Source organism: Asterias rubens, unplaced genomic scaffold (assembly GCF_902459465.1).
Source record: "Asterias rubens unplaced genomic scaffold, eAstRub1.3, whole genome shotgun sequence".
Lineage (NCBI taxonomy): Eukaryota > Metazoa > Echinodermata > Asteroidea > Forcipulatida > Asteriidae > Asterias > Asterias rubens.
In genome coordinates this window covers 31,326-56,121 of record NW_022985820.1, presented here as the reverse complement: position 1 = coordinate 56,121, position 24,796 = coordinate 31,326, and the positions used below count along the sequence as shown (strand labels likewise).

The following is a 24,796-nucleotide window of genomic DNA, read 5'->3' as shown; positions in this document are numbered from 1 at the left end:
ACTTATGATGTAATATAAATCTCATGATATGAGAGTATTGTAATGGGGAGAATAAATTAAACAAATCATTACAAAACAAATGTGTCATTTCATTGTTTGAGCTTACGTCAAATGCCATCCGTAGTCATTCTACATTGACTAAAGGTACACAAAGTTTTTTTTTTTAACTTCAAAAGAGATAAAAATATGAAAATTAATTAAAAGGTGAATATTGACCTTTGACCTAACCGCTGTACCGCATGACCACCCTGTACATTTTTGCTGCCAACTTGTATCTTCCATGCTTTATCCCATTATAATTAGTACTAGAGAGTTAACAAAATGTTCAGAACCATTCAACTGCACCATTAAAGTGGTGGCACAACTTACTATGCAGAGTCAGCGCTTACTGCATGCATTACATGAAATACTGCAGGCTGGCATAGTGAATCTAACAGTCAAAACCACACTGGATGATATTGATTGGTCAGACAGTAGGAGGGTTGACTGTGTACTGTGTAGATGCATTCACCACATGATATATTGCAGGCTGGCATAGTACATCTAACATTTAAAACCACAGTGGATGATATTGAATGGTCAGACAGTAAGAGGGTTGACTGTGTACTGTATTAGATGCATTCACCACATGATATCCTATTGCAGGCTGGCATAGTGAATCTACATTTAAAACCACACTGGATGATATTGATTGGTCAGACAGTAGGAGGGTTGACTGTGTACTGTGTAGATGCATTCACAACATGGTATCATATTGCAGCCTGGCATAGTACATCTTACATTTAAAACTACAGTGGGTGATATTGAATGGTCAGCCAGTAAGATGGCTGACTGTTCAATTTTCTATTGCAGGCTGACATGTTTATCTATCAGTCAAAATCACACTGGATGATGTTGCATGGATTAACAAAGATTAGTCTGCATAGCTCTCGGAGTTGACCTTTTTTGAGACACTGCTCTGCTTTAGGTAAGTCCAAATTGTATTACAAAATTGTAACTACAATGTTCAGATAAATTGGACGATTACAAACCCCTCCGATCATTATGGTTAGCCATCTTCGTTTTCTTTGGTCAAACCAATTTAGGGCCGCATCCAAATGGGAGACTTTTGAGCCGCTGGCGGCAGCAGACATGGTCTTTTTTTTGTGGGTCAACATGCGTGCACATGCTCAGTGTTGCACCCGTAGGTCTGAGCATGTGCACTACTGGGGAGAACTGTGAAAAAGGACCATTCAAAAGTCTCCCATTGGCAGCTATAGCTATGGTAAAAAGTGTTGCTTTGGACGAACCATAGTTAATGCATGATGCCAGGGAAACCTAGCCGTAGCTATAGCCGCTAATCGGACTCGGCATGACCTAACCTCATTCCCACAGGTTTGTCAATCTTGGCACACAATTTTAGTCAGCAAGGCTTTAAGTGAAGTATGCTTACATTGAAAGCATGGAACAGCCTGCTACCAAAAGTGGCGTTTTTTCCTGACTATTAAAGCAGAACTATTAGAATGGTCCTGGTGACAACAAATTTACACTGGTTGAGAATAAAGGTATTGGTAAATAATTTGATATTGCTGCTTCATGTATATGGAATTTAATTTACTTTCTTTGCAGCCACTTCAAATACTTGTTTCTGCCGCTGGTTTTGATTCTGCAGATGGTTTTGGTTCTGCTGATGTTTTTGGTTCTGTCAATGTTTTTGATTCTGCCGATGTTTTTGGTTCTGTCGATGTTTGTCGTTCTGTCGATGTTTTTGATTCTGTCAATGGTTTTTTCTCTTCTGTCATTGAATCCAAAGCATTGGAACGCAGCTTCTTGTATCTCTCTCTTTCCTGTAAATCAAAACATGAAAAGATTCTTCACTCATTTACCTAGAGAAGGTGGTACAAACACTTCCACCAAACTAAAGGATTCTGACAATTCCATTTACACAATATTGTGTCTGTGCCATGCTTACCATTTGGGACTCAACAGGTAACCTAAAATGCACACTTCACTGTATAACACACAGGGACATTGCGTCCCAAATTTCTGTAATGCAGATTATTGTGTTGATGTTATTGCTGGGTTTGGGCAACAAGGTCAAAAGATGTTTTTCTTATGGAAATTCATTTTCTATTGTCATCCTGTAATTATTTGAGCCAGTTTGTTTGATGAGGCATGGTTTACATGGTTTGCAGTAAATTTACATCATACTAAGGATAGAACTTCAGTAACGTACCTTTTTGGAAACTGAAGCTTTCACTTTCATGAAAGCTGACTGAAAATTGTCTGCAACTACCACTATACGTTTATTGAATACACCCCTCTCAGCTGAATCACTCCTCTGGCCAGTCACTGATGGTACAGTCCGCAAGACTTGCCTTAGAGCAGCCATTGATGCCTCTCGTACCAAAGCTGCCAAGTCAGCACCACTGTGAAAAAAGGGGGTTTTACATGAATAAAAATCACTGTTGTCATGGTCCAGAGTAAATGGTCCAGAGTAAATATCCGGTTTTTTTAAATAAGCGTTGGGATTAAAGTAACAATGGAGTAATGTTTCTTTATTTAAGTATTTAATACTATACGTGTAGAATGTTATAGATTTCCTTAGTGGGGCGAGCACACATACTTTAAGTTTGGGGTGAGCAGTCACGCGTGTGTTAAACTCGTTAATCGGTTGGAACTTTTCTTCGTATGCCACACAAACACCTGTTTTGCAGACATGAACAGAATATTGGAATTCGCAGAGTTTGGAGAATGCTGAGAATTCAGGATTCGCTACATAAGGAAGGATTGCGGCCATCCATTTAGAATGAGAGAATTGAACAAATGTTTTGATGGCTTAGGCATAAGAATGTGGGTTCGAATCCTGGCCCAGCCAGTCACCCAATTGTGTCTTTGAGTAGGACACTTAAAGAGTTCTTCTCTTCACCAAGGGGTAAATGGTAGGCCTGGGCGAATAATTTGAATATCCAGTTAATGGCGAATAGGTTTTCCTATCCATAACCGCGAATGCCTTTTTTTTCTTAACCGGATATAAGGGGCGCGAATACCGACATATAAACCGGATAGTTGTGTAATTACACCCAAGTAACTGGATAATCCTACTATCCAGGATCGTCGGGGCGACAACTGATAGGAATGTTTTGTCTGAATCCTTATGAAACTTCTATTAAGACAGCATAAACAGCATAAATTAAGTACTTAGCTAAGCTCACCTCCGTGAAGAGTTAAAACAATGACATTTCTGACGTAATTTGTTCAAAGATTATGAAAGTTTTCCTTCACATAGAGTCAATCACGATCAAAAGAAAAAGCAAATGGCCATCTTCAAATTAGATCCGGTTATTTTTATAAATAAACTGGGTGACACTGTCTAAAACTAATATCAATCCGCCCATAAGATCTCATTCACAAACGAACAGCGCCCTGTAGCGACCAAAAAAGTGTGTGTTTTTTCAAGTTTTTTTTTTTAGCGCCCTCTAGGGCGGGAAAAAATATTCGAATATCCGGTTAATTTCGAATAGTTGGCCAGCGGTTAACCGAAAACAAAATTTCACTATTCGCCCAGCACTAGTAAATGGGTACCTGTCAGGGCAGACATGGTTCTTGTGATTATAGCTTGATGAGCTACGTTAAAAATAGCAAAGGCTGTATACTCTGAAGAGATCTGAGACTTTTAAGGAATCAAATAACATTTCCAATGTACTACTGTTCAGATACTACGAGGGTCATACCATTGACCATTAAATATATCAAAACTCCTTACGTGAATCCATCACATCTTTGGTCTTTCCCGATGTCATCCAAGTTTACATCGTCTGCTAATGGAGGTTTACTACCGTTCTAAAATCAAATCAGAAAAAGAAAGAAAAAAATTGTAAAAGGGCTGGTACAACATGATATTCAATGATAGATCTTCATCCAGTTTTAATGTATTTTTAAAAAATTGGATTGACCAAACCAACAACCAACAAGCAGCCAATTAAAGGAAAGGATAACATACGCAAATATTTGTACATATACATCTATGTAAATCAATTAAACGAAAACATCTTTGGAGCTAACATAAAAGCAACTATTATAAAAACTGCCTCACTGCGGAACTTTTTATGTGTGTCCTACATACGCACGACATCCGCTCTGTTTAGAAACAAGTTAATTCATATTTGTCTACATTCCGATGTTCACTCTTTTTGTTATGTCTTTTGAGAATTTGTCTTGCTATTTATTCTACTGCTGCAGAGTAAATTTTTATGAGTTCAGGAAACTTCTCAACTGTCCTGCTTATTAACTACAACCTGGGTGGAAGGTAGGAAATCGGCCAGGACTATTACTCTCGCTTAGGGGACTCATTAATAACTTCACTGCCGCAGAGTGAGTTCTTAATATTATTGATCTCAACGTTTTGACTAGCTTGCTCTAGTCATCTTCACGAGCAAGTAAATACACACATGGTGTTACCGCAAACCAAATATAACTTGATACTTTATGCCTCAAATCCCACATTTTGTTATTTCCTTGTCCCCTTTCCATTTTTCTTGTAGCGTCCTCATTGAGTCGCCATTAATGGCCTCGTGATAAATATATATATAATATCCCTCATAAAAAGCGTCCAATACGCCTCTCTTAATATTTATGCATGAGTACGTCACAATTCAAACTCAAACCGAGGCCATAGGCGCAGCCACTGCAAGTGGTGGCAGACGTTCGCCTATGGCCTCATTTTGGGTAAGAATTATGATGTCACGCATGTAGTTAGAGAGGCGTCTAAGTGCTTACATTCTTTTTAAAAAAACTGGTCAAATTTGTTGGATTGAGTTTTTTAATCTACAGTTGTATGGCTCCACTATATAAACGGTTACCTTTGTTATAGTCTTTAGAATTGCTACTCTATCATCAGCGCTTGGTATTCCCACATATAACGTCTTATCAAGACGTCCTGGTCTTAGCACTGCTGGATCTATAATATCTAAACAAGAATAGAACAATAAGATTTACCAACTTTATTCTACTTAGAAACATTGTTTCTTGAAAAATCTTTCAAAGTCTTTAAACTAATCAACCACAAGGTAAAAATTATTCTTTTTACTAGTTGGCACAAAAAGTCTTTCATGGAGAAAAGATTTAAACAGTCCAATTGAAAAATTGTAATGTTTTTTAATGCTAAAATGCATACAAAAATGTTCTAGTTTTAATAGTCAGAAACGGGTAACACTTGTGCACGCAATCATTGAGCATTTACAATTTGACCCCCAAGCTTACAAAAAGGAATGGGACAAGAGACTGAATAGAAGTAAAGCTCAGTTGCTGTGTTTGTGAGAGTAGCTTTCAATTATTTTCAAGATTGTCCAAGTGATGCTCAAGCTTATGCCCCAGGGCATTGTGGCTAACAGTCTAACGGCAAATCAACAATGGGGGGAGGAGAGAGAAGTTTTCAGAGCGCAGCACCAAGGCTTTGGAACTCCCTACAATGGGGGGAGGAGAGAGAAGTTTTCAGAGCGCAGCACCAAGGCTTTGGAACTCCCTACAATGGGGGGAGGAGAGAGAAGTTTTCAGAGCGCAGCACCAAGGCTTTGGAACTCCCTACAATGGGGGGAGGAGAGAGAAGTTTTCAGAGCGCAGCACCAAGGCTTTGGAACTCCCTACAATGGGGGGAGGAGAGAGAAGTTTTCAGAGCGCAGCACCAAGGCTTTGGAACTCCCTACAATGGGGGGAGGAGAGAGAAGTTTTCAGAGCGCAGCACCAAGGCTTTGGAACTCCCTACCTGAAACTAAAACTTTCAAAATCACTTGGCATTTTCAAGACCAGTTAAAACAATTCGCATAAAGAAGCACTTTGTTCACTTTGTTCTCTACTTGTGATTTTACTTTCTTTTTTTGTATTTGGTTGTTTTTTGCAGAGCCATGAGTGCCACTTGCGGCGGATACCGCGCTTTAAAAGTTTCCATTATTATTGTTATTCTTACCTGGTCTGTTGGTTGCACCAACGATAAAGACTTGTTTCCTTGACTCTAATCCATCCATCTCAGTCAACAGTTGGTTCACAACACGAGCACTGGAACCAGACTAAAAATATAATGAACAACTCTCAGTTTTTGAACAATGAGATAGTGTCAACAATTTTAGTTCCCCAACTCATGTTTAGAGCTTAGACTTAAAGAAGTAATATCCAATGTTAATTACTTTAGTGAGTTGGCAATTCATTAACAAATTAGTTAATGATCATATTTGTTATATCAAATAAATTTAAACATAGTAATGTTGAGCTTGAGTCTATTTGTAAGTGACATCCATGATGTCAGCCATGAATTACCAAGACAACATAACAAGTGTGAAAAGTTTATCACAACAACTAATAGAGAGTGCAAGTCCCACACCTTGTCAGACACTTTTTGCAAGAAGAACAAAATCAGTGGCCTAAACACAAGACTTTAACAGTCTTTTGATAATCTTAACTTTGCAACAAGCCGAAATGCATGCAAGAATGGCCAAACAGTAAATAATTTAATCACTAATGGTTTATTCTTTAAAAACACAAATTCACCAAGTTGCCAAAGGGACAAATACAGAAAAATATACAGCGAATATAAAATGTAAAAACATGATAGATTTACAAAATTACAAAAATATCAAAACCTGTTTAAAAACAGTAAATTTCCAATGTAGATATAGATACATATATGCACTTTGCATTCTTAAAGTTCTATCTCAGAGTTTTTGGTTCTTACCTCTGGTGAATCTGATCTTTTTGGACAAAGAGCGTCCAACTCATCAAAGAATATAACGCAAGGAGCTGAGTTCCTGGCACGATGGAAACACTGTCGAACAGCTCGCTCACTCTCACCAACATACTACAACGAGTCAATGTCATGGCAGTCAGATTCAGTGATTATTTGTTTTATTCCAAAAGGAACATATGGCATGGGGAAGGGTAACAACAATATTTACAATTATGCAAATGAGGTTTACTTCATGACAATAGGGTTAGCAAAAATGTAAATGCTGGCAGCATGCCCAAAGTTTATGAATTGAGAATAAACAGAGAACAAAAATCAAATAATTTTTTTCTCATGATATTGAACAAATGAAACTTCTGTATTACTAGTGACAACCAACTCACAGCATGCTCCAAGAACACCTAAAACCCTCTAATAATATATATTGCAGACAGATTTCAGCCCCCCAAAAAACAAAAAAATTGCTTCTAGAAACTTATCATTACTTAATTTTATTACCAAATATGAACTTGCACAAATTCCCTGACAAAACATCCATTTAAAAAATTGTTTTCACCAAGTTGTGATAATATAGACCATGTGACATTTGTTTACAATAAGTGTGACCTTATACACTCTTTGGCTAGTCTGGCAGGCAAGATACTACACTGGTCATATGGGAAAGTTGACATTTTGTGTCATAATTTCCACATAAATCCAAGAGTTATGAAAGTAAAAGCTGGACAAGTTTTGAGATGTGCCCGCTTTCATCATATCGAAAGTTGACAAGAATTGGAAAGTGCAATCTCCATAAAATGCAAGATTTTATGTTTCCCAACATGCCTGTAGGAAGTCCAGGCTTGGTGGCTCTTTTGTTACTATGTGATGTCACAGGTCACATCGTCTAAAGTTTGATGAAAATTTCACATGTTGGTTTTATCCATATTGTAAATTGAAAACTTGGGGGACATAAATGAATTGACTCTTTTAGAAACACAATGGGCAGTCCGGTTGGCTCAGAGTATCTTGTCTCAACTTCTACCTCTGGGACCCCGGTTTGAATCCCACCAGGGGCACTATGTGGATTGGGTTTTCAGTTCCTTCCTGACTGCATGGGTTTTCAGTTCCTTCCTGACTGCAGGGGTTTTCCCTGGAATAATTCTCCAGGTTTTCTTCCCACATCTCAAACTGAGACTTCCTTGTCTTATCTCCCTTAAGGTCCTGGCTAGTACTGTGATTAAGTTCACTTTTCTGAGAGTTCTTGGCTTCATAATCACAATTGATAAATGAAAAGAAATAATGTAGAAAGAGTAGACTTACCATATTCATTAGTTCAGGACCTTTGACTGATATGAAGTTAATTCCAGACTCATTGGCAATGGCCTGTTGAAAACAGCATCAAATAAAATGTTCCATTTTGTTTAATAGCATCTTTCAATAAAATCATAGATTGGCTGGACAAATATACAAAACATAATAATCCTGTCTCCTGTGTCAACTAGTCTAAGAATAAATTATCATATTTTATTTAGGATACATTTGTAAATTTTCAGTGTGTACACAGACAACATTTTGCACCTAATATATTTCCTACAAGCAACATTTTTGACCATTGCTAATGTTCCTCCAGAATCTCAAACTTTTTTTTTGTTCCCGTTTCATACAAGAAAAGCGTCGTGGCTGAGCAGTCTGGATTCAAGTTCTGATGATTTCCCTTGAGTCCTGAACCATAATTGTTTCACCCTTTGGATGGGACGTTACGCTAAAGGTTCTGTGTGTTGTGTAATGCACGTAAACAAAACAGTACACTTATTGTTGAGAGAAGGGGTTTGCCCCAGTGCTTTTGGCATGAGTGGCTGCAGATTGTGTGACATCAATTTGCAAACTTGCACAAACTACCGGTACTATAAAACAGGTTTCAGAATTAATATATAGATCTGCACATATGTCATAAACACTGTGCACTTGGCGATATATAAGAATTGCACTATTCAGATTTCTTACCTTTGCAAGTAATGTCTTTCCGCACCCTGGGGGACCAGCTAGCAGGATACCGGGTGGGTTTGATAGACCAAGGGCCTTGAATGCTGCTGGATTTCTTACTGGTGCCTAAAGAACAAAGCAGCGGCAAAAACATCATTGAAAGCTAACAGTTGTCAAATCAGTATGCTTTTATAGACTGTGCAGGTCTCTGCTTATTTCAATGCTTGGACCCGTGCAACTGCACAATTTTAATTCATTCAGACTTTCAAGCAATCTAAAGAGGCTCTCAGAAGTGTAAGCAAGGTTTGAATTTGTAATCAATAATTTAATTTAACATAATTTTAATTTTTAATTTAACAAAATTATTTATGGATGTTTTACCAAAGAAATCATAAGATAACATTTTCTACTACAAACCCATCTCATTCCTTCAAAATAAAACATAAACCATGTTATTTTAAAAACATAATGACACGAACGCTGAAAGGACAAATAGATAGGAGTTGTCATATTGTACAGCAATTTGATACTTAGTTTAAACACGCCTAATTATTAGGCATTTATGTCATAAATGCCTCCAAAATAGTTAGTGGTCTGACGTCTTGACACTACCTGAGTCTTTATCTAAGGCTGAATGATACAACAAACATAAACAGGTATACTCGTATAGCACAAGCAGCCAAGTGAAAATAGATGATAGATATGAAAGCACACAGAGAAAGCAGGGGATGAATAACTTTAATAAATGCCTATTACTAGTATCATTTTGTTGGCAATACCTAAAAAGTCATAAATGGACTTTAAACAAAAATTGTCTTTACCAGAATTGCCATAGTGAGTTCCTCTCTAATTGAATGCAGAGCTCCGATGTCATCCCAAGTCACGTCTGGTATTGTAGCAAAACCTTCTCGTTTAGCTGAAGGCTGGACGTTGGGTAAGGCTTCCTAAAGACAGGATTGATTATTGTCAGAATAGTTAATTGATTATTGGCACTCTGAAAGCTCACTGATTAAAAAGTTCATATCAGTACAAATCAGCCTGTTAAATACTGTGGTGATAGCATTGGTGGTAGAAATAAATTAGTTTGATTATTGCAATTAAAATAATCAAAATAGAAGTGTTCAAAAATACCTGACAATTGAATTTGGTGCGCTCGGCTACAACACACTGTGATTTTTTTCACAGGACTCGGGGAAAGTATATGGGTAAAACCAAAAATTAATATTCTTTATCCCGATGCAAAATTTAACATCTACTAAATCGTTTGCAGTACCCGCTGCTAAACATAGGATTCAAACTGCCTCTAGTTACCGGGCAATCTCGGTGGTCTAGTTAGTATGACATTGCTCTAGAATTTCAAGGGTCGTGGGTTCGAATCCCACACGAGTAAAATGCCTGTGATTTTTTTTCACAGGACTCGGGGAAAGTACTGAGTATACAGTGCTACACACATCAGTGTATATGGGTAAAACCCAAAATTAATATACAACACACTACTTATGACTTTGTGTTTTACTGACCTCAAAATCTTGCATCATGATGTACAGCGCCTCCAGTTGGTCATCAGTAAAAGGGGGTTGTTCTTTCAACCAGGTCAGAACTAGGAGAGTAACATTTATTTTGTTTATTTCTTATTTACCCTGGGGAAACCAGAGGTGCCCAGCAAATACAAACACATTAAAATTTTAAAATCATGTGATGGGGTTAACCATATATTATTTTAACCCTTCCATGCACCATTTATTTGAGTGTTAAATGTTTTTACCTGTTCCTTTTTCAAATGGAGGCCCCTCCCCCCCAAAAAAAACAGGTAACAAAAGCACATTTAAGAGTCCTGTTTTCCATTCTGAAAACTGTTTGGCTGTGCAGTCTTTATTTTTTCTTTTACAACTAATTTTTTGAAGGGATTTAAACCAGTCGCTAACTTTTCAACTTTACTCCTAATGATTGAAAACCTAGATGTAGCAATTTGGTACAAACCTGAGTGATATGATGATTTGGAGTCTATGACCTCATTTGTATCCATCTGTGTGGTATCTGGACTCGTTGCTCTGATAGATAATGCATCCTGTGTGTTGGGGTTCTGGCTGTTTTCATCTGCATCAGGCGCCTGAATAGCAGGTAGACTATCTGCAGGTTGAGTTGTCTCTGATTGGTCGTCTGTTGGCACTTCTTGAAGATTCTGGAATATTCTAGAAGGTGTGATCGTACAATAATTTAAAATCTTGTCAGGCTGCAGGCGAACTCCTCTTGATCTGCAGTGAGAATTTCCTTCATGCAAGGTGTTATGTTTTAGAGGATTTGCAGACTCTCTACATCACTAACAAGTTGAAACCAGAGTTTTGTACTTCTTCCCTTGATGGAAAGTTAACATTGTGATGTAGAATTTGTAGTATTTACATGATGGAATTGATATCCTTATAATGATGTTGGGTACACCATGCACTAGTCTCTTGTAGGCAGAAATGTTGGCTCAGAAAGGCTCTGTGAGTTTGTTCTCATCATTGTGCTCTGGTTTTTAACGTCTTTCAAGAAATTTGGAAGAAAAGGAAAAATATATGATTTTGTTGTTGTTTCTAAGCTCGGTCTGTCTTTTAACCCACACAGTGTTCATGTATCTAGTGTTCATAGATGTTGGTTCGAATCCCATCGCAGTAATATGCCTGTAATTTTGTCCTCACAGAACTCAGGAAAGTACTGAGTAAACAATGCTTAACACACATCTGTGTAAAAATCAATGATATTCTTTATCCCACATGAAAATTTAACATCTATTAGCCCCCCAAATTATTATTACCTGATTTTTGAATCTGTGAAAAATCCAGATGTTTATACATGACATCAAGTTCTACCATCACCTTACCTATTAACAGCACACATAGCAGCCTCCCTGCATAGTGACATAAGATCAGCTCCAACATACCCTGGTGTGAGCGATGATAGACTTACATAACTAAAGTCTGATGACAACTTAAGATTTCTGCACAACACTTGTAATATCCTGAACAAAACAGTGTGGAACAAGTTTGTAAATTTTAGGGTTACAGGATTGATAGTTATAAAAAAACTCATGCTTCACTGAAGTCTACTGATTTACTCTTCCTAAAGTCATTAATGTACTTCCAATTTAAGGAAATGAGATGGTTGACTTCTTCAGCTAACCTTTCTTACTCAGCGCACCTCCAGTAAGAATATGTCTACCTCTATCTACTCCAACCGTAACATTTTTGTTTTGTATCATACCTTTCCCTTTCCTTCTCGCCAGGAATTCCTAGACAGATCTCGCGGTCAAATCTTCCAGCTCTCCTCAAAGCAGGATCGAGGGAGTCTGCTCGGTTGGTTGCTCCAATCACCAACACATGCTGTGGACTTGCGCTTAGGTCTGAAATATTGACAAATAAAAGTCATACATGAAACAGTGGCACAGCTGTTTGTCTTTTGACAAAATACTTACCCTTTTAACCAACATATGCTGTAATTAGTGTCTTTGTTCTCTGATACGGACAAATGAAGTCATACATGAAACAGTAGGCTGGCTGTTATCAAAATACTCAAGCTACATCAAAACATGCAGTGAGCTAAGTCTAGTTCTAAAAAAAATACATGAAACAGTTACTTGGTTTTCTGTATAAGAGAGTAGACAAAATACAGGATCAACACAAAATACTCGCTAAGAAAACGGAATTAACCTTAACAGTAAAACTCATCCCTTATGAATCTAGAATTTGTTATAATAATAATAATAATATACAGCACTTATAAAGCGCACAGAATCTGACAAAGAAAATGACATTCAATGGCGCCAGTTCCGAAAGTCAAGAGTCCATGATCAAGATAATTGTTTGAAGAGGTGTGTTTTGAGCTGCCGTTTGAAGATTGAGGGATTACTTTGTGTTCTGAGGGCAAGCGGCAGTGAGTTCCAAAGACGAGGTGCAATGCTGTAGAAAGCTCTTTCTCCACAGCTAGCTGGCGGGATATGGGTACATGGAGTGTGAGAGCCGATGACCGTAGACCAGGCCTGACATTACAAAGTTGTAGCATGTCCCGGATGTAGATAGGGGCGAGTTGATGAAGAGACTTAAACGTGAGAAGGATGATTTTGAACCGAATTCTGAAATGTACGGGGAGCCAGTGAAGTTGATAAAGTAGTGGTGTGATGTGATCATATTTCTTGGTAATAATAATAATAATAATAATAATAATAATAATAATAATAATAATAATAATAATAATAAGACTTGTAATGCGCACATATCCACCCTGCTGGGTGTTCAAGGCGCAGTAAAACCAAAAACAAAACAAAAACAAAACACAACACAAAGAAAAACAGAAACAACAAAATTAGTCATTGAAAACCTGTGACATAAGATAAGTTTTGCGGTACAAACACAAGATCGAAGATTAAGTGGTAGAGAGTTCCAGATGCGTGGCGCGGCTGAAGAAAAAGACCTGTCACCCCATGAGTGTCGAGACTTGGGTTCAATGAGGAGAAGCATGGAACTTGATCGAAGATTCCTTGATGGAGTGTAAACTTGAAGCAGTTCAGAAATATAGTGTGGAGCCTTGCCATTAAGAGCTTTGTGGACAATGAGCATCAGCTTGAAGATGATTCGTTGAGAGATAGGGAGCCAGTGTAGTTGTTTCAGAATGGGGGTGATAGAACAGGATTTTCTAGACAGTGTCACAATGCGGGCAGCAGTATTTTGGAGCCGTTGAAGTCGATAAATCTGGTTGTTAGGAAGACTGTAGAGAAGAGCATTGCCGTTGTCAAGTAACAAATGCGTGAATGACCTTTTCACTGGCACTTTTGTCCAAGTACTTGCGAATCTTACCAATATTTCTGATGTGATATGATGATAAACGAACAATGTTGTTGATGTGTGGCTGAAGTGTCATCGATGAATCAAAAATAACCCCTAAGTTCCGAGCTATCAGCGAGGGAGCTATCCGAGCATCACCGATGGAGATGTATGGCACTGAAACCTTAGTTAACTGTTGACGTGACCCAAATAAAAGGAACTCTGTCTTATCATCATTTAACTTCAGGAAGTTTTGTTGTGTCCAACGTCGAATCTCTTGGATGCATTTCTCAAGTCTTGCAATAGATGCATTGGCGTTTTCTTGAGAAGATTTAAACGTGATGTATAGCTGAGTGTCGTCTGCGTAAACATGGTAATTCAGATTAAATTTAAGGATGATGTCACATTCGGTAAAGTGTACAGCGTAAACCACTGCGGGCCGAGTACCGACCCCTGTGGCACAGAGTAGTTCAAAACAACAGGGTCGGATATCGCAGTGCCAATACATACATGCTGAGTTCTATTGTGGAGATACGATTTGCACCATGCTAGGGCTGTGTCCTCTATGCCAAAGTGATTCTGGAGCCGAGAGAGAAGGATGTTATGATCAACAGTGTCAAAAGCAGCACTCAAGTCTAGCAGGACTAGTGCTGTAAGGTTACCATTGTCCATAGAAGAGAGAATATCGTTGCTCACACGGACTAGTGCAGCCTCGGTCCCATGGAAAGGCTTGTATGCTGACTGGAACACGTCGGACAGGTTGAAAGTATGAATGTGATCAGAAATACGTGATGACACTACTCGTTCGATGACTTTTCCAAGATATTTTAAGTTTGCAACTGTCTGTAGTTTTTGAATATCTCCTTGTCCAGGTTTGGTTTCTTGATGAGCGGCCTGATGTAGGAAACTTTGAGGCTATCGGGGAAACAACCGGAACTGAGAGATTCGTTTACAAGCTTAGTGATGTAGGGTAATCAGGCGAGCAGCAGCATTCTGCACTGATTGTAGCTTGTGTATGGTGTGTTGTGGAAGTCCAGATAACAAACTATTGCAGAAATGCAATCGTGATGAAATGAGGGAAAGGACAAGACACTCGGTTTGGTAAGTGCACCTCTGATTGCTGCAATGTTCCAGAGATGGTAGAAAGAGGACTTACATATATTTGAGACGTGCTTATCCATGGTCAAATTCTCATCAAAGAAGAATAAACAAGAGAATAAACAAGAGGTTATGTACAGTAACACTACAGACAGAAAAAATGGATGAACATGCAAGTAGTTTTTGAAAAACACAAGTGACAAACAAACATATTAAGCAAATAAAAAAAAAAAAAAATTAAAAGATAAGTGGAAACAACAAATGGATCAATGAGTCCCTGATACTGACCATCCATGCATGATAATAACTGAGCCACTATCCTTCGCTCCATTTCTCTCTGTGCCGTCTCTCGCTTAGGAGTAATGGCGTCAATTTCATCCAAGAATAGAATACAAGGAGCTAAACCCTGGAAATAAATAAATGGATCTCTTTAATACATATATTGAGCAGAAATGTACGTATCAAGACCTGGTCTTTTTTTTTGCGGTATCGGGTCTCGTCTTGGTCTTAGAAGATAGTAACGAGTAACTCGGCCTAACTCAAGATAAGACTAGTCTTAACTCTTTGTGAAATCCACCTCTGGTCTCGGGAACATTGTTCATGGTCTTGGTCTTGGATGTCAAGGTCTCAGACTTGGTCTCGGATATCCAGGTATTGACTACAACACTGCTTACCACATATCAGTGTAAGGACAAAATTAAAATCCTAAACTTACCAAAGCTTCTTCAAAAAGATCTCTGATGTTTCCCTCTGATTCACCAGAAACACCGGACACAATTTCAGTGGAAGCTATCTTCAGGAATGGAAGCTCCAGTTCCTAGGTTTGGAAGCAATACGTTATGAAATCTTGTTCAACCTCGATAACAGAGTTGTGACTCCATCCAAGGCTTCCTTAGGGATTTAAAAACTCTCTATGAAATAATCACATTTTGATTTTGCCTTTGAGAGAGACTCTGCTGCGGTAAAACCGGAGGACATTGGAAAAAAACGTATGTGTTTGTTTTGTTTTTGTTTGTTTAGATGACCTTCCTGTCAAGGGAACTCAGCAAACTCCCAATAGGTGATATAAACATGTAAACACCAGGCTGAAAACAGCCAATCTCTCTCATACTGTACAAACATTGGTTTAACGACTATTATTATACATTGAACAAATCCAGAAATTGTGATTCAGTAACTAAACGACAATATTGTTTCTAATAATTTGTTGAAATCAGCGCTTAGCTTGGGGATTCGAACCCACAACCTTGTGATGGCAAGTCACTTGTAAACTTCCTGTTGACATACCCCAGAAAAGGCATGGGCCAGTAGGGTTTCACCACACCCTGGGGGTCCATGAAGCAATACACCCCTGGGTGGGGAAACACCTAGCAAATAAATGATTGACTTACCCCAGCAATGGCATGAGCTACACATGTAGTAGGGTCTTACCACACCCTGGGGGTCCATGAAGCAATACTCCCCTGGGTGGGGTAACACCTAGCTACCAAATGATTGACTAACCCCAGCAATGGCATGAGCTAGTAGGGTCTTACCACACCCTGGGGGTCCATGAAGCAATACACCCCTGGGTGGGGTAACACCTAGCTACCAAATGATTGACTTACCCCAGCAATGGCATGAGCTAGTAGGGTCTTACCACACCCTGGGGGTCCATGAAGCAATACACCCCTGGGTGGGGTAACACCTAGCAAATAAATGATTGACTTACCCCAGCAATGGCATGAGCTAGTAGGGTCTTACCACACCCTGGGGGTCCATGAAGCAATACTCCCCTGGGTGGGGTAACACCTAGCTACTAAATGATTGACTTACCCCAGCAATGGCATGAGCTAGTAGGGTCTTACCACACCCTGGGGGTCCATGAAGCAATACACCCCTTGGTGGGGTAACACCTAGCTACTAAATGATTGACTTACCCCAGTCTTACCACACCCTGGGGGTCCATGAAGCAATACACCCCTGGGTGGGGTAACACCTAGCTACTAAATGATTGACTTACCCCAGTCTTACCACACCCTGGGGGTCCATGAAGCAATACACCCCTGGGTGGGGTAACACCTAGCTACTAAATGATTGACTTACCCCAGTGTTACCACACACTGGGGGTCCATGAAGCAATACACCCCTGGGTGGGGAAACACCTAGCAAATAAATGATGGACTTACCCCAGCAATGGCATGAGCTAGTAGGGTCTTACCACACCCTGGGGGTCCATGAAGCAATACACCCCTGGGTGGGGAAACACCTAGCAAATAAATGATTGACTTACCCCAGCAATGGCATGAGCTAGTAGGGTCTTACCACACCCTGGGGGTCCATGAAGCAATACTCCCCTGGGTGGGGTAACACCTAGCTGTTGATACACCTCAGGGTGACGCATGTGAATCAGTAACTTGCACACAGCCTAACATACAAAAAAAGAACGGAAATAATAATAATTATAATAATAAACAGCACTTATATAGCGCTTCACACAATAGTCCCGAAGCGCTTTACAAAAATTAATGAGTAAACAGGTAAGTTTTCAGCAGATGTTTGAAAATGTTCTCGTTCGGAGCAGTTCTGATGTTGTGCGGTAAGTTGTTCCAGGAAAGGTTCAATTCAAACAGTAATTGAATCCAATTTAATCTGATAAGATCTGAACTTCGTTTGTAGAGCATCTTCATGAGATGATTCAAAGTGTTTGGAGAACAGATCGATCAATAGGTTCCACATTGTAATGAATTGAAAAATCAGAACTATGATTGTGTGCTTTTATATTCTCTTCCGAAAACAAAACAGAAAGTGGGAAACAAAAGGTATCATCATAGGGAAATTCTATGGGGTGATCTACAAGGAATTTTGTGTACAAAATCTATGAGAGGTCTGACACACAAGTCTGACACACAAATCTCCAATTTCAAATTGAAAATGACCTGTCATGATACCAAGGTCAAATGTCATCCCTCAGCTTACTGCAAGTGAACAATTTGCACATACAGAAGCTGAAAAATCCACACTTAATATACCCACAAGAAATTGATGCTTCAAGCCTTTCTCTATGCTTGAAGTTATGGTAAGCATTTTTCGCTTGCACAGAACTGTGGAGCTTAATCTGTAACTGCAGAATTCTATACATGTGATAAGCAGAGCCATGAACTGGGTCCTATAGTGTGTATTTTGCTTTGACATTCCACTGACTGAGACTTGTGTGACCATTGCTGCTGCTAAGCAGTTGCCCTGAATGACAAAGTCTTACACATTTAAATCCCATACTTGCATCATTTTACTTATGAGATTGAATTCTAATTAACTCCCAGATCATGTTATGCTTACTTGGTTAAGCAGCAATCAGACTTACATGTAATGTTTTATCATTGCCTCCAATGTCGCTAAAAGTTACTGTAGACATTTGAGGTTCCACAACTGGGGGAATAAAAATAGTTTGAATTAATTAAAAATAAACAATCTTGAATGACAGTTAAATGCCAAAACAATTTAAGGAGAAAGCAAGAAAAAAAGTGCAGTGACTCTCCCCCACAATTGCTTGGATACCACTACCCTCAAGTGCGTGGTAGACTTTGGTTTTATCTTGTGACATGCATGCGTTTTGTGAAATTTCTAATCTATTGACGGCCAACGATCATGTGATGGATAAAACTAACTGCGAGGTTTATGAGCGACATGGCCTTACTCCAATAATGATGGCATTAAGAGTCAAACAGTGGATCAGGTTGCCTCAGTTGTTTCTTTTCCTGCCTTTCACCTATGTGAACCCGGTTTGAACTCAACATTTTGATCAATAAGCTCTGACAGGCTTGTATGCTTCCTTTTTGAAAGTGCATAGGCGCCAAGGAATTTTCTCCATGGTAAAGGGCACTCTTTGAGGAAATTGTAAATTTCTACTGGAGCTTTTCATGTGCACCATAGCAATGACCAGTGGGCATTCAGGCACTCGCCTTCATTGCCTCTGTGAAATACGGACCTGCTCTGAGTATCTAAGTTATACTTCCACCATGCAAAGTTTCTAAAAGCCTTACTCTTCTTCTTGGATTTACGTCCTTTCTCAGCTCCTATTCCTCCTTTCTTCATGGTGCTCTCCTCCTCAGTAAGTGTCTGATTGGATGATTTCCTCTTCTTGACAGATCGTTTCTTGGAAGTCTGAGGAGTGGAACTTCCTGATGGAGGTGGTGTTGATTGCTGAAATGTAAAACACAACAATCCAAATCACAGTTGTCAGAACTGAGGAAATATCAACAAAAACTTGCATTTATTTTAGACCTTTGAAGATCTTTTTAACTGTTGATAAGTGATCGATGACCGATAATTTCTTAGTCCTTGCATTTTTTCCTGCAGGATTCTGAGAGCACAGATTATAGTATACAAATATATCATAGTTTGATGGTAGACGGTTGAAATTTTTGTCTTGATAAAAACAGGGCTACCAAATTACCTTGTGATTTTCAGGATAAGCAAACAACAGCTGAATACCAGTAACAAGCAATTTGCAACACATGGAAATTTGGTTGGTGATCCTGTTTTTATCAAGGAAGAAATTTCATGCTACGCAAATTTGTGTGCTAAGCAGCTCTATGAAATAGGGCACAGATGACTGTCAAACCGGATGAATACTTATGCTACATTCAAGTACAATATTATCAATTGTGCCAGACTAAATGAGACTTATTCTTGTACCTTGATAGGTACCCTTGGTAACATCATTTCCATCCTCCTTCTCGGTGGTTCAACCTCATCTACATCATCAGGCATATCCATTGAGAGATTGCCGAGCTCTATGCTCTCTTCACCTGAATCTACATCTTTGTGTCTGTCGTCCGGTCTACCAGGGGTTGTATCTGGGGTTCCTGTCAAAGGGGGTGGGGCAAGAAGATTCAATCATGGGTTCACTGTTACTCTAACCAAACCCTTCAAAATTCAACTGCATGTTTGATTCTGTTAGACTGCACCACTAAACTGATTATGCTAAAAATGGGATCAGGCATACCATCACAGGGTCCAACTGAATGATGTTGGACTGAGGACTGCATTAGGTAACTGGTTATGAACACAACTTTTTTGCCTCTAGTTATCTTTATAAATACTAAACCAGAAGTAATTTGAGTTTTTATGAGACAAGCAATCAATGTAGAAATCCGATGTATTACTCACCTGAGTAATTTGGTGTGAGCGACTTCAGACCATAACTCGGTGAGTTTGCAGCGGATGATGGACCCTTACTGTAAAGTCTGCTCAATGCATCGTTGACCATGTTATTGTCCTGACACAAACACACACATAGAAAGATGTAAGGTACAAACACATCTTACAAAGAACTCTGTTTTGAAACTAAATTTTAACAAGTTAGCTTCTCATGTTTTCAGGTGTGATATTTGGTCCTTGGAAAAAAGTAGGAACATTTCACCGAGTACAAGGGTTGACTTACATGTACATTTCATTATGGTGTAGTCTTTAGAAGATTTTCAATGCTATTTAATCACAGTTTTGCAAAATACATAGATAAAATAACCTAATTGTTTTGCTAATTTTGCTGATTTTTACAAATTGAAAAAATCAGACTTAAGAAGGAAGAACATTGTGCCAATGATCTTCAGAACTTTAGGAAAATGCTGGATACTGCTTATGTACAGACCTTCAGGCACACCTTTGTGTTGTTAAGTTGAGTGTTGGCGACAATTTTAGCAAGTGCATTATAGGACAATTGGTATAGTATAAAGTTTATAAAAGGCAGCCTTCACAATAAAAACAAATTATTATTTTTCTTCAATCCTTTCCAATCATGTCTCACACCTGAAAAAAATACATAGATAAAATAACCTGCCTTTTAAGGGAGGTGTGCGATGTATGGTGCGTTGTGTGTGGAGGGGGGGGCGAAGGATCAGCCAGGAAGAATTTTACAAACTGTTTGTTATTCTCTCCATGTTTTAAGTAAGAAATTCTTACCTTTGATTCTTCATAATCATCAAGATCAGAGGAAAAACTTGAATCATCATCTGACTTCCAGGACTCAACGGTGACGTTTGTCTCTCTAAGAAATTACACAAGACAAACATTCCATTGGTTTGAGAAAAAACCAATGATCAACATTCCTGATTCTTTGAACCAGATGGAAAGTGCTGTAGAAACTAACGATGCAGTTAATAAGCTGTGTTTATGAAGCATGCTTTACAGATAAACCAAAAGTGCTCTACATAGGGAGGAGGGAACAAAATCAAACGGAGATCAGATGAGTCTGAGAAGATTGAAATTAATTTTATCTAAGAACTGTATATTCTTATGAGATGAGGAAATAGGCTAGTTGATTTCTTTTATTTTATCAGACAGCTCAATAAGCACCAATATAATGAGATGAAAAATAGGAGATGAAAAGAGACATTCAGTTTTAGATGTGGGAGCAAAACCCAAAATGGAAAAATACCCAAGTAATCAGGTAGGACTGAAAACCCAACCTACATGCAAGGCTTCAGTCTGAGGTGGGATTCGAACCAGGTCCACAAAGGTGAAACGCAGGGAAAGAAACCACTGAGTCAACCTGAAGGCTTCAGTCTGAGGTGGGATTCGAACCGGGTCCACAAGGGTGAAACGCAGGGAAAGAAACCACTGAGCCAACCTGAAGGCTTCAGTCTGAGGTGGGATTCGAACCAGGTCCACAAAGGTGAAACGCAGGGAAAGAAACCACTGAGTCAACCTGAAGGCTTCAGTCTGAGGTGGGATTCGAACCGGGTCCACAAAGGTGAAACGCAGGGAAAGAAACCACTGAGCCAACCTGAAGGCTTCAGTCTGAGATGGGATTCGAACCGGGTCCATAAGGGTGAAACGCAGGGAAAGAAACCACTGAGCCAACCTGAAGGCTTCAGTCTGAGGTGGGATTCGAACCAGGTCCACAAGGGTGAAACGCAGGGAAAGAAACCACTGAGCCAACCTGAAGGCTTCAGTCTGAGGTGGGATTCGAACCAGGTCCACAAGGGTGAAACGCAGGGAAAGAAACCACTGAGCCAACCTGAAGGCTTCAGTCTGAGGTGGGATTCGAACCGGGTCCACAAGGGTGAAACGCAGGGAAAGAAACCACTGAGCCAACCTGAAGGCTTCAGTCTGAGGTGGGATTCGAACCGGGTCCACAAGGGTGAAACGCAGGGAAAGAAACCACTGAGCCAACCTGAAGGCTTCAGTCTGAGGTGGGATTCGAACCGGGTCCACAAGGGTGAAACGCAGGGAAAGAAACCACTGAGCCAACCTGAAGGCTTCAGTCTGAGGTGGGATTCGAACCGGGTCCACAAGGGTGAAAGGCAGGGAAAGAAACCACTGAGCCAACCTGAAGGCTTCAGTCTGAGGTGGGATTCGAACCGGGTCCACAAGGGTGAAACGCAGGGAAAGAAACCACTGAGCCAACCTGAAGGCTTCAGTCTGAGGTGGGATTCGAACCGGGTCCACAAAGGTGAAACGCAGGGAAAGAAACCACTGAGCCAACCTGAAGGCTTCAGTCTGAGGTGGGATTCGAACCAGGTCCACAAAGGTGAAACGCAGGGAAAGAAACCACTGAGTCAACCTGAAGGCTTCAGTCTGAGGTGGGATTCGAACCGGGTCCACAAGGGTGAAACGCAGGGAAAGAAACCACTGAGCCAACCTGAAGGCTTCAGTCTGAGGTGGGATTCGAACCGGGTCCACAAGGGTGAAAGGCAGGGAAAGAAACCACTGAGCCAACCTGAAGGCTTCAGTCTGAGGTGGGATTCGAACCGGGTCCACAAGGGTGAAACGCAGGGAAAGAAACCACTGAGCCAACCTGAAGGCTTCAGTCTGAGGTGGGATTCGAACCAGGTCCACAAGGGTGAAACGCAGGGAAAGAAACCACTGAGCCAACCTGAAGGCTTCAGTCTGAGGTGGGATTCGAACCAGGTCCACAAGGGTGAAACGCAGGGAAAGAAACCACTGAGCCAACCTGATGCCTTAGTGATTCAATAAACTAACACTGTACACCAACGTTAAAACTCAAGCCTCAGAAGAAAAGGGCTGGGAGTGGATTAAAGGGCTGGGAGTGGATTGAGAAGCCTTTTTGAATTAAAGTTGGTGGAGATGTGGAGCGTCGGGGGCTGGGGCTACCTGTTTGTTTTGTCCTGTTTTCTCCTCTTAGTGAGATGTCTGTGCTCTGCTGCATCAAGACTTGTCTGCTTTGTTTTCTGCTTAGAAATCCAATCACAAACTGTAAACAAACACAAACCACAAGCATGTTTTTGGTGTAAGTAGCTTGTTTCTATATTTATACCAGTGAAAATGTTTTCAATAGGCCTATACAAGTCGTTAAAACAACCTTTAGGAAATTAAGCTAAATTATGTTGTTTTCTAGATAAGTATAATCCTGGTCGATCACTGTAGTACACCAGATTCCTCAAATTCTGGTGGCCAAAACATCAAAGTGTGGGTTCAAATCCTGGTTGTTACAATTTTACCTTTGAGCAAGACACTTATTACACAAATTGCTTTATAGTTTTCTCATCAGTCACCTTGGAGTAAATATTGACCTGCGAGGGTAGACATTGTTGATGACACTCATTCCTGGGGCTCATTACCCTTCAGGGTTCATTTCTTACCTCTTTGAACTGATTTCCTGAATGCCAGTTTCTTTCGTCTTGTGTACTCCCTGATTCAAAACAGAGGAAACAAATACAAAACTATAGTTATTAATGAGAACATGTTAACTTGTCAAGCCTGATGCTTCATTCTTGTATAATGTCAGAAAAGATTTTCCTCCAGGTGAAAAGAGCCCCTCTATGAAGATAATTGAGGTTTCTAGAGGAACACTTCAAGGGCCACTCAAGGAAAAGACCAGTGACATTGAGGTACTTGCCTCTGTTAAATGTCAGGCCACTCATGTCTCCTTGCAGACGCTGTCATTGCCGAGTGCGGACCAATCCAAGAAAATCAACTGGCTAATGAAAGGTCTAAGTTCTTCCAACCTGAGTGAGGGCATTGTTGGATCTTTGATGTCGAATGCAATGGGTAAACAAATAATGGGTTAAAATAAAAGCAATCTGTTGCCATGGTAACATACCTGTAGTTACGCTGCAGATTATCAGCAACTGATACCGGGTCAATGTAGCATCCTTGTGGACAGCTGTCAACGTACTGTCAACAAATTGGAAAGATAGACCAGGCTTAGTTGCGATAATTTAACCCTCCATTCTGTGACCGTTGGTAGGATGGAGGGTAATCGGTCAACGAGACAAGGCTTCAATTCAACATTCACTATATGCTCTAGTACAAAGCTCCAAATGTGAAGCCATCATTACTTACAGATGATTTTTTATACCACATGTCAACACTGAAGCAGCATACAACTTCAGCGATTTCACAAATAAGTTTAAGTTTAATTGATCTTGTCTGCATTGCCAGCACGGTTCGTTACGCTACCGACTCGTCGAAGATCAAATCTCATAGTTCTAGGAGTAAGCAGACGACTGAGCTGAACAGATGAGATATAAATAAAAATACATCACAAAAAACAGTATTTATCTAACCAACACGAATCTTTACAACTGAAGTACAACAATGTCATTAGCATTAATATTGTAAATTGTACTCAGTTGTACTTATTTATATAGCCGCCCCCCTACTCCTAGAACTATAATGAGGCTCGGTTGGCTAATTGATATCCCGATATAGTGGAGTTTGTGTGCACTAATGAACAGATACAGATACTAGGACTAGGAGTAGCTGCCCCCCAGGGCTATACATTTTTAGACTCAGTCAGAGTACAGACTGAAGCTTTTCTCTGAACCTTCGTGGAAATAAACTTTGAATTACGAAGTACAGTTAGAATTTAGGATTGTGTTTTATTTGTGTTACTGCAGTTTGTCTTTCGCAATAAATAATAGTGTTTTTTTTAGTTTGTATGTCACTTTGTCAGTGTACACTGTATATGTACGTACTCAATTACAACACAAGTGAAGTGACAATCAGTGCAGTTTACATGCACTAACTGTCAGTACTGAGCCAGTAAAAACTTTCCTTCACATGCAAGAAACTACCCTATTCGATCACAAAACAAATGACTGATTCGACAAACCTCCTGGACACGTCTGGCCAACTGTCTATCCCCGGTGTAAAACGGTCGTTTCGTTGTGTTTTCGTCGGCCATTGCTCGTTTCATATCTTTCAAAATTAACCGACCACCATCATCATCGACGACGACTATAATCAACACAAAACACGTGTATCAACAGCGCCA

General features: G+C 39.7%; 1 protein-coding gene across 1 annotated transcript; it reads right to left on the bottom strand.

The window, feature by feature from the left end:
- Positions 1-666: 666 nt before the first annotated feature.
- Positions 667-24,765, bottom strand: LOC117306737 (nuclear valosin-containing protein-like). Its single transcript, XM_033791214.1, has 25 exons — positions 24,635-24,765; positions 23,621-23,694; positions 23,160-23,209; positions 22,672-22,771; positions 20,518-20,602; positions 19,726-19,834; positions 19,252-19,421; positions 18,597-18,756; positions 17,918-17,982; positions 16,847-16,981; positions 15,290-15,391; positions 14,863-14,980; positions 11,921-12,059; positions 11,541-11,678; positions 10,658-10,869; positions 10,198-10,277; positions 9,499-9,621; positions 8,699-8,803; positions 8,015-8,077; positions 6,707-6,829; positions 5,945-6,044; positions 4,842-4,948; positions 3,746-3,822; positions 2,216-2,408; positions 667-1,826 (listed from the first exon to the last, which is right to left on the bottom strand). The coding sequence occupies exons 1-25, from the start codon at positions 24,716-24,718 to the stop codon at positions 1,614-1,616; spliced, it is 2,925 nt and encodes a 974-aa protein (XP_033647105.1). The 5' UTR covers positions 24,719-24,765; the 3' UTR covers positions 667-1,613.
- Between the last annotated feature and the right edge of the window lie 31 nt (positions 24,766-24,796).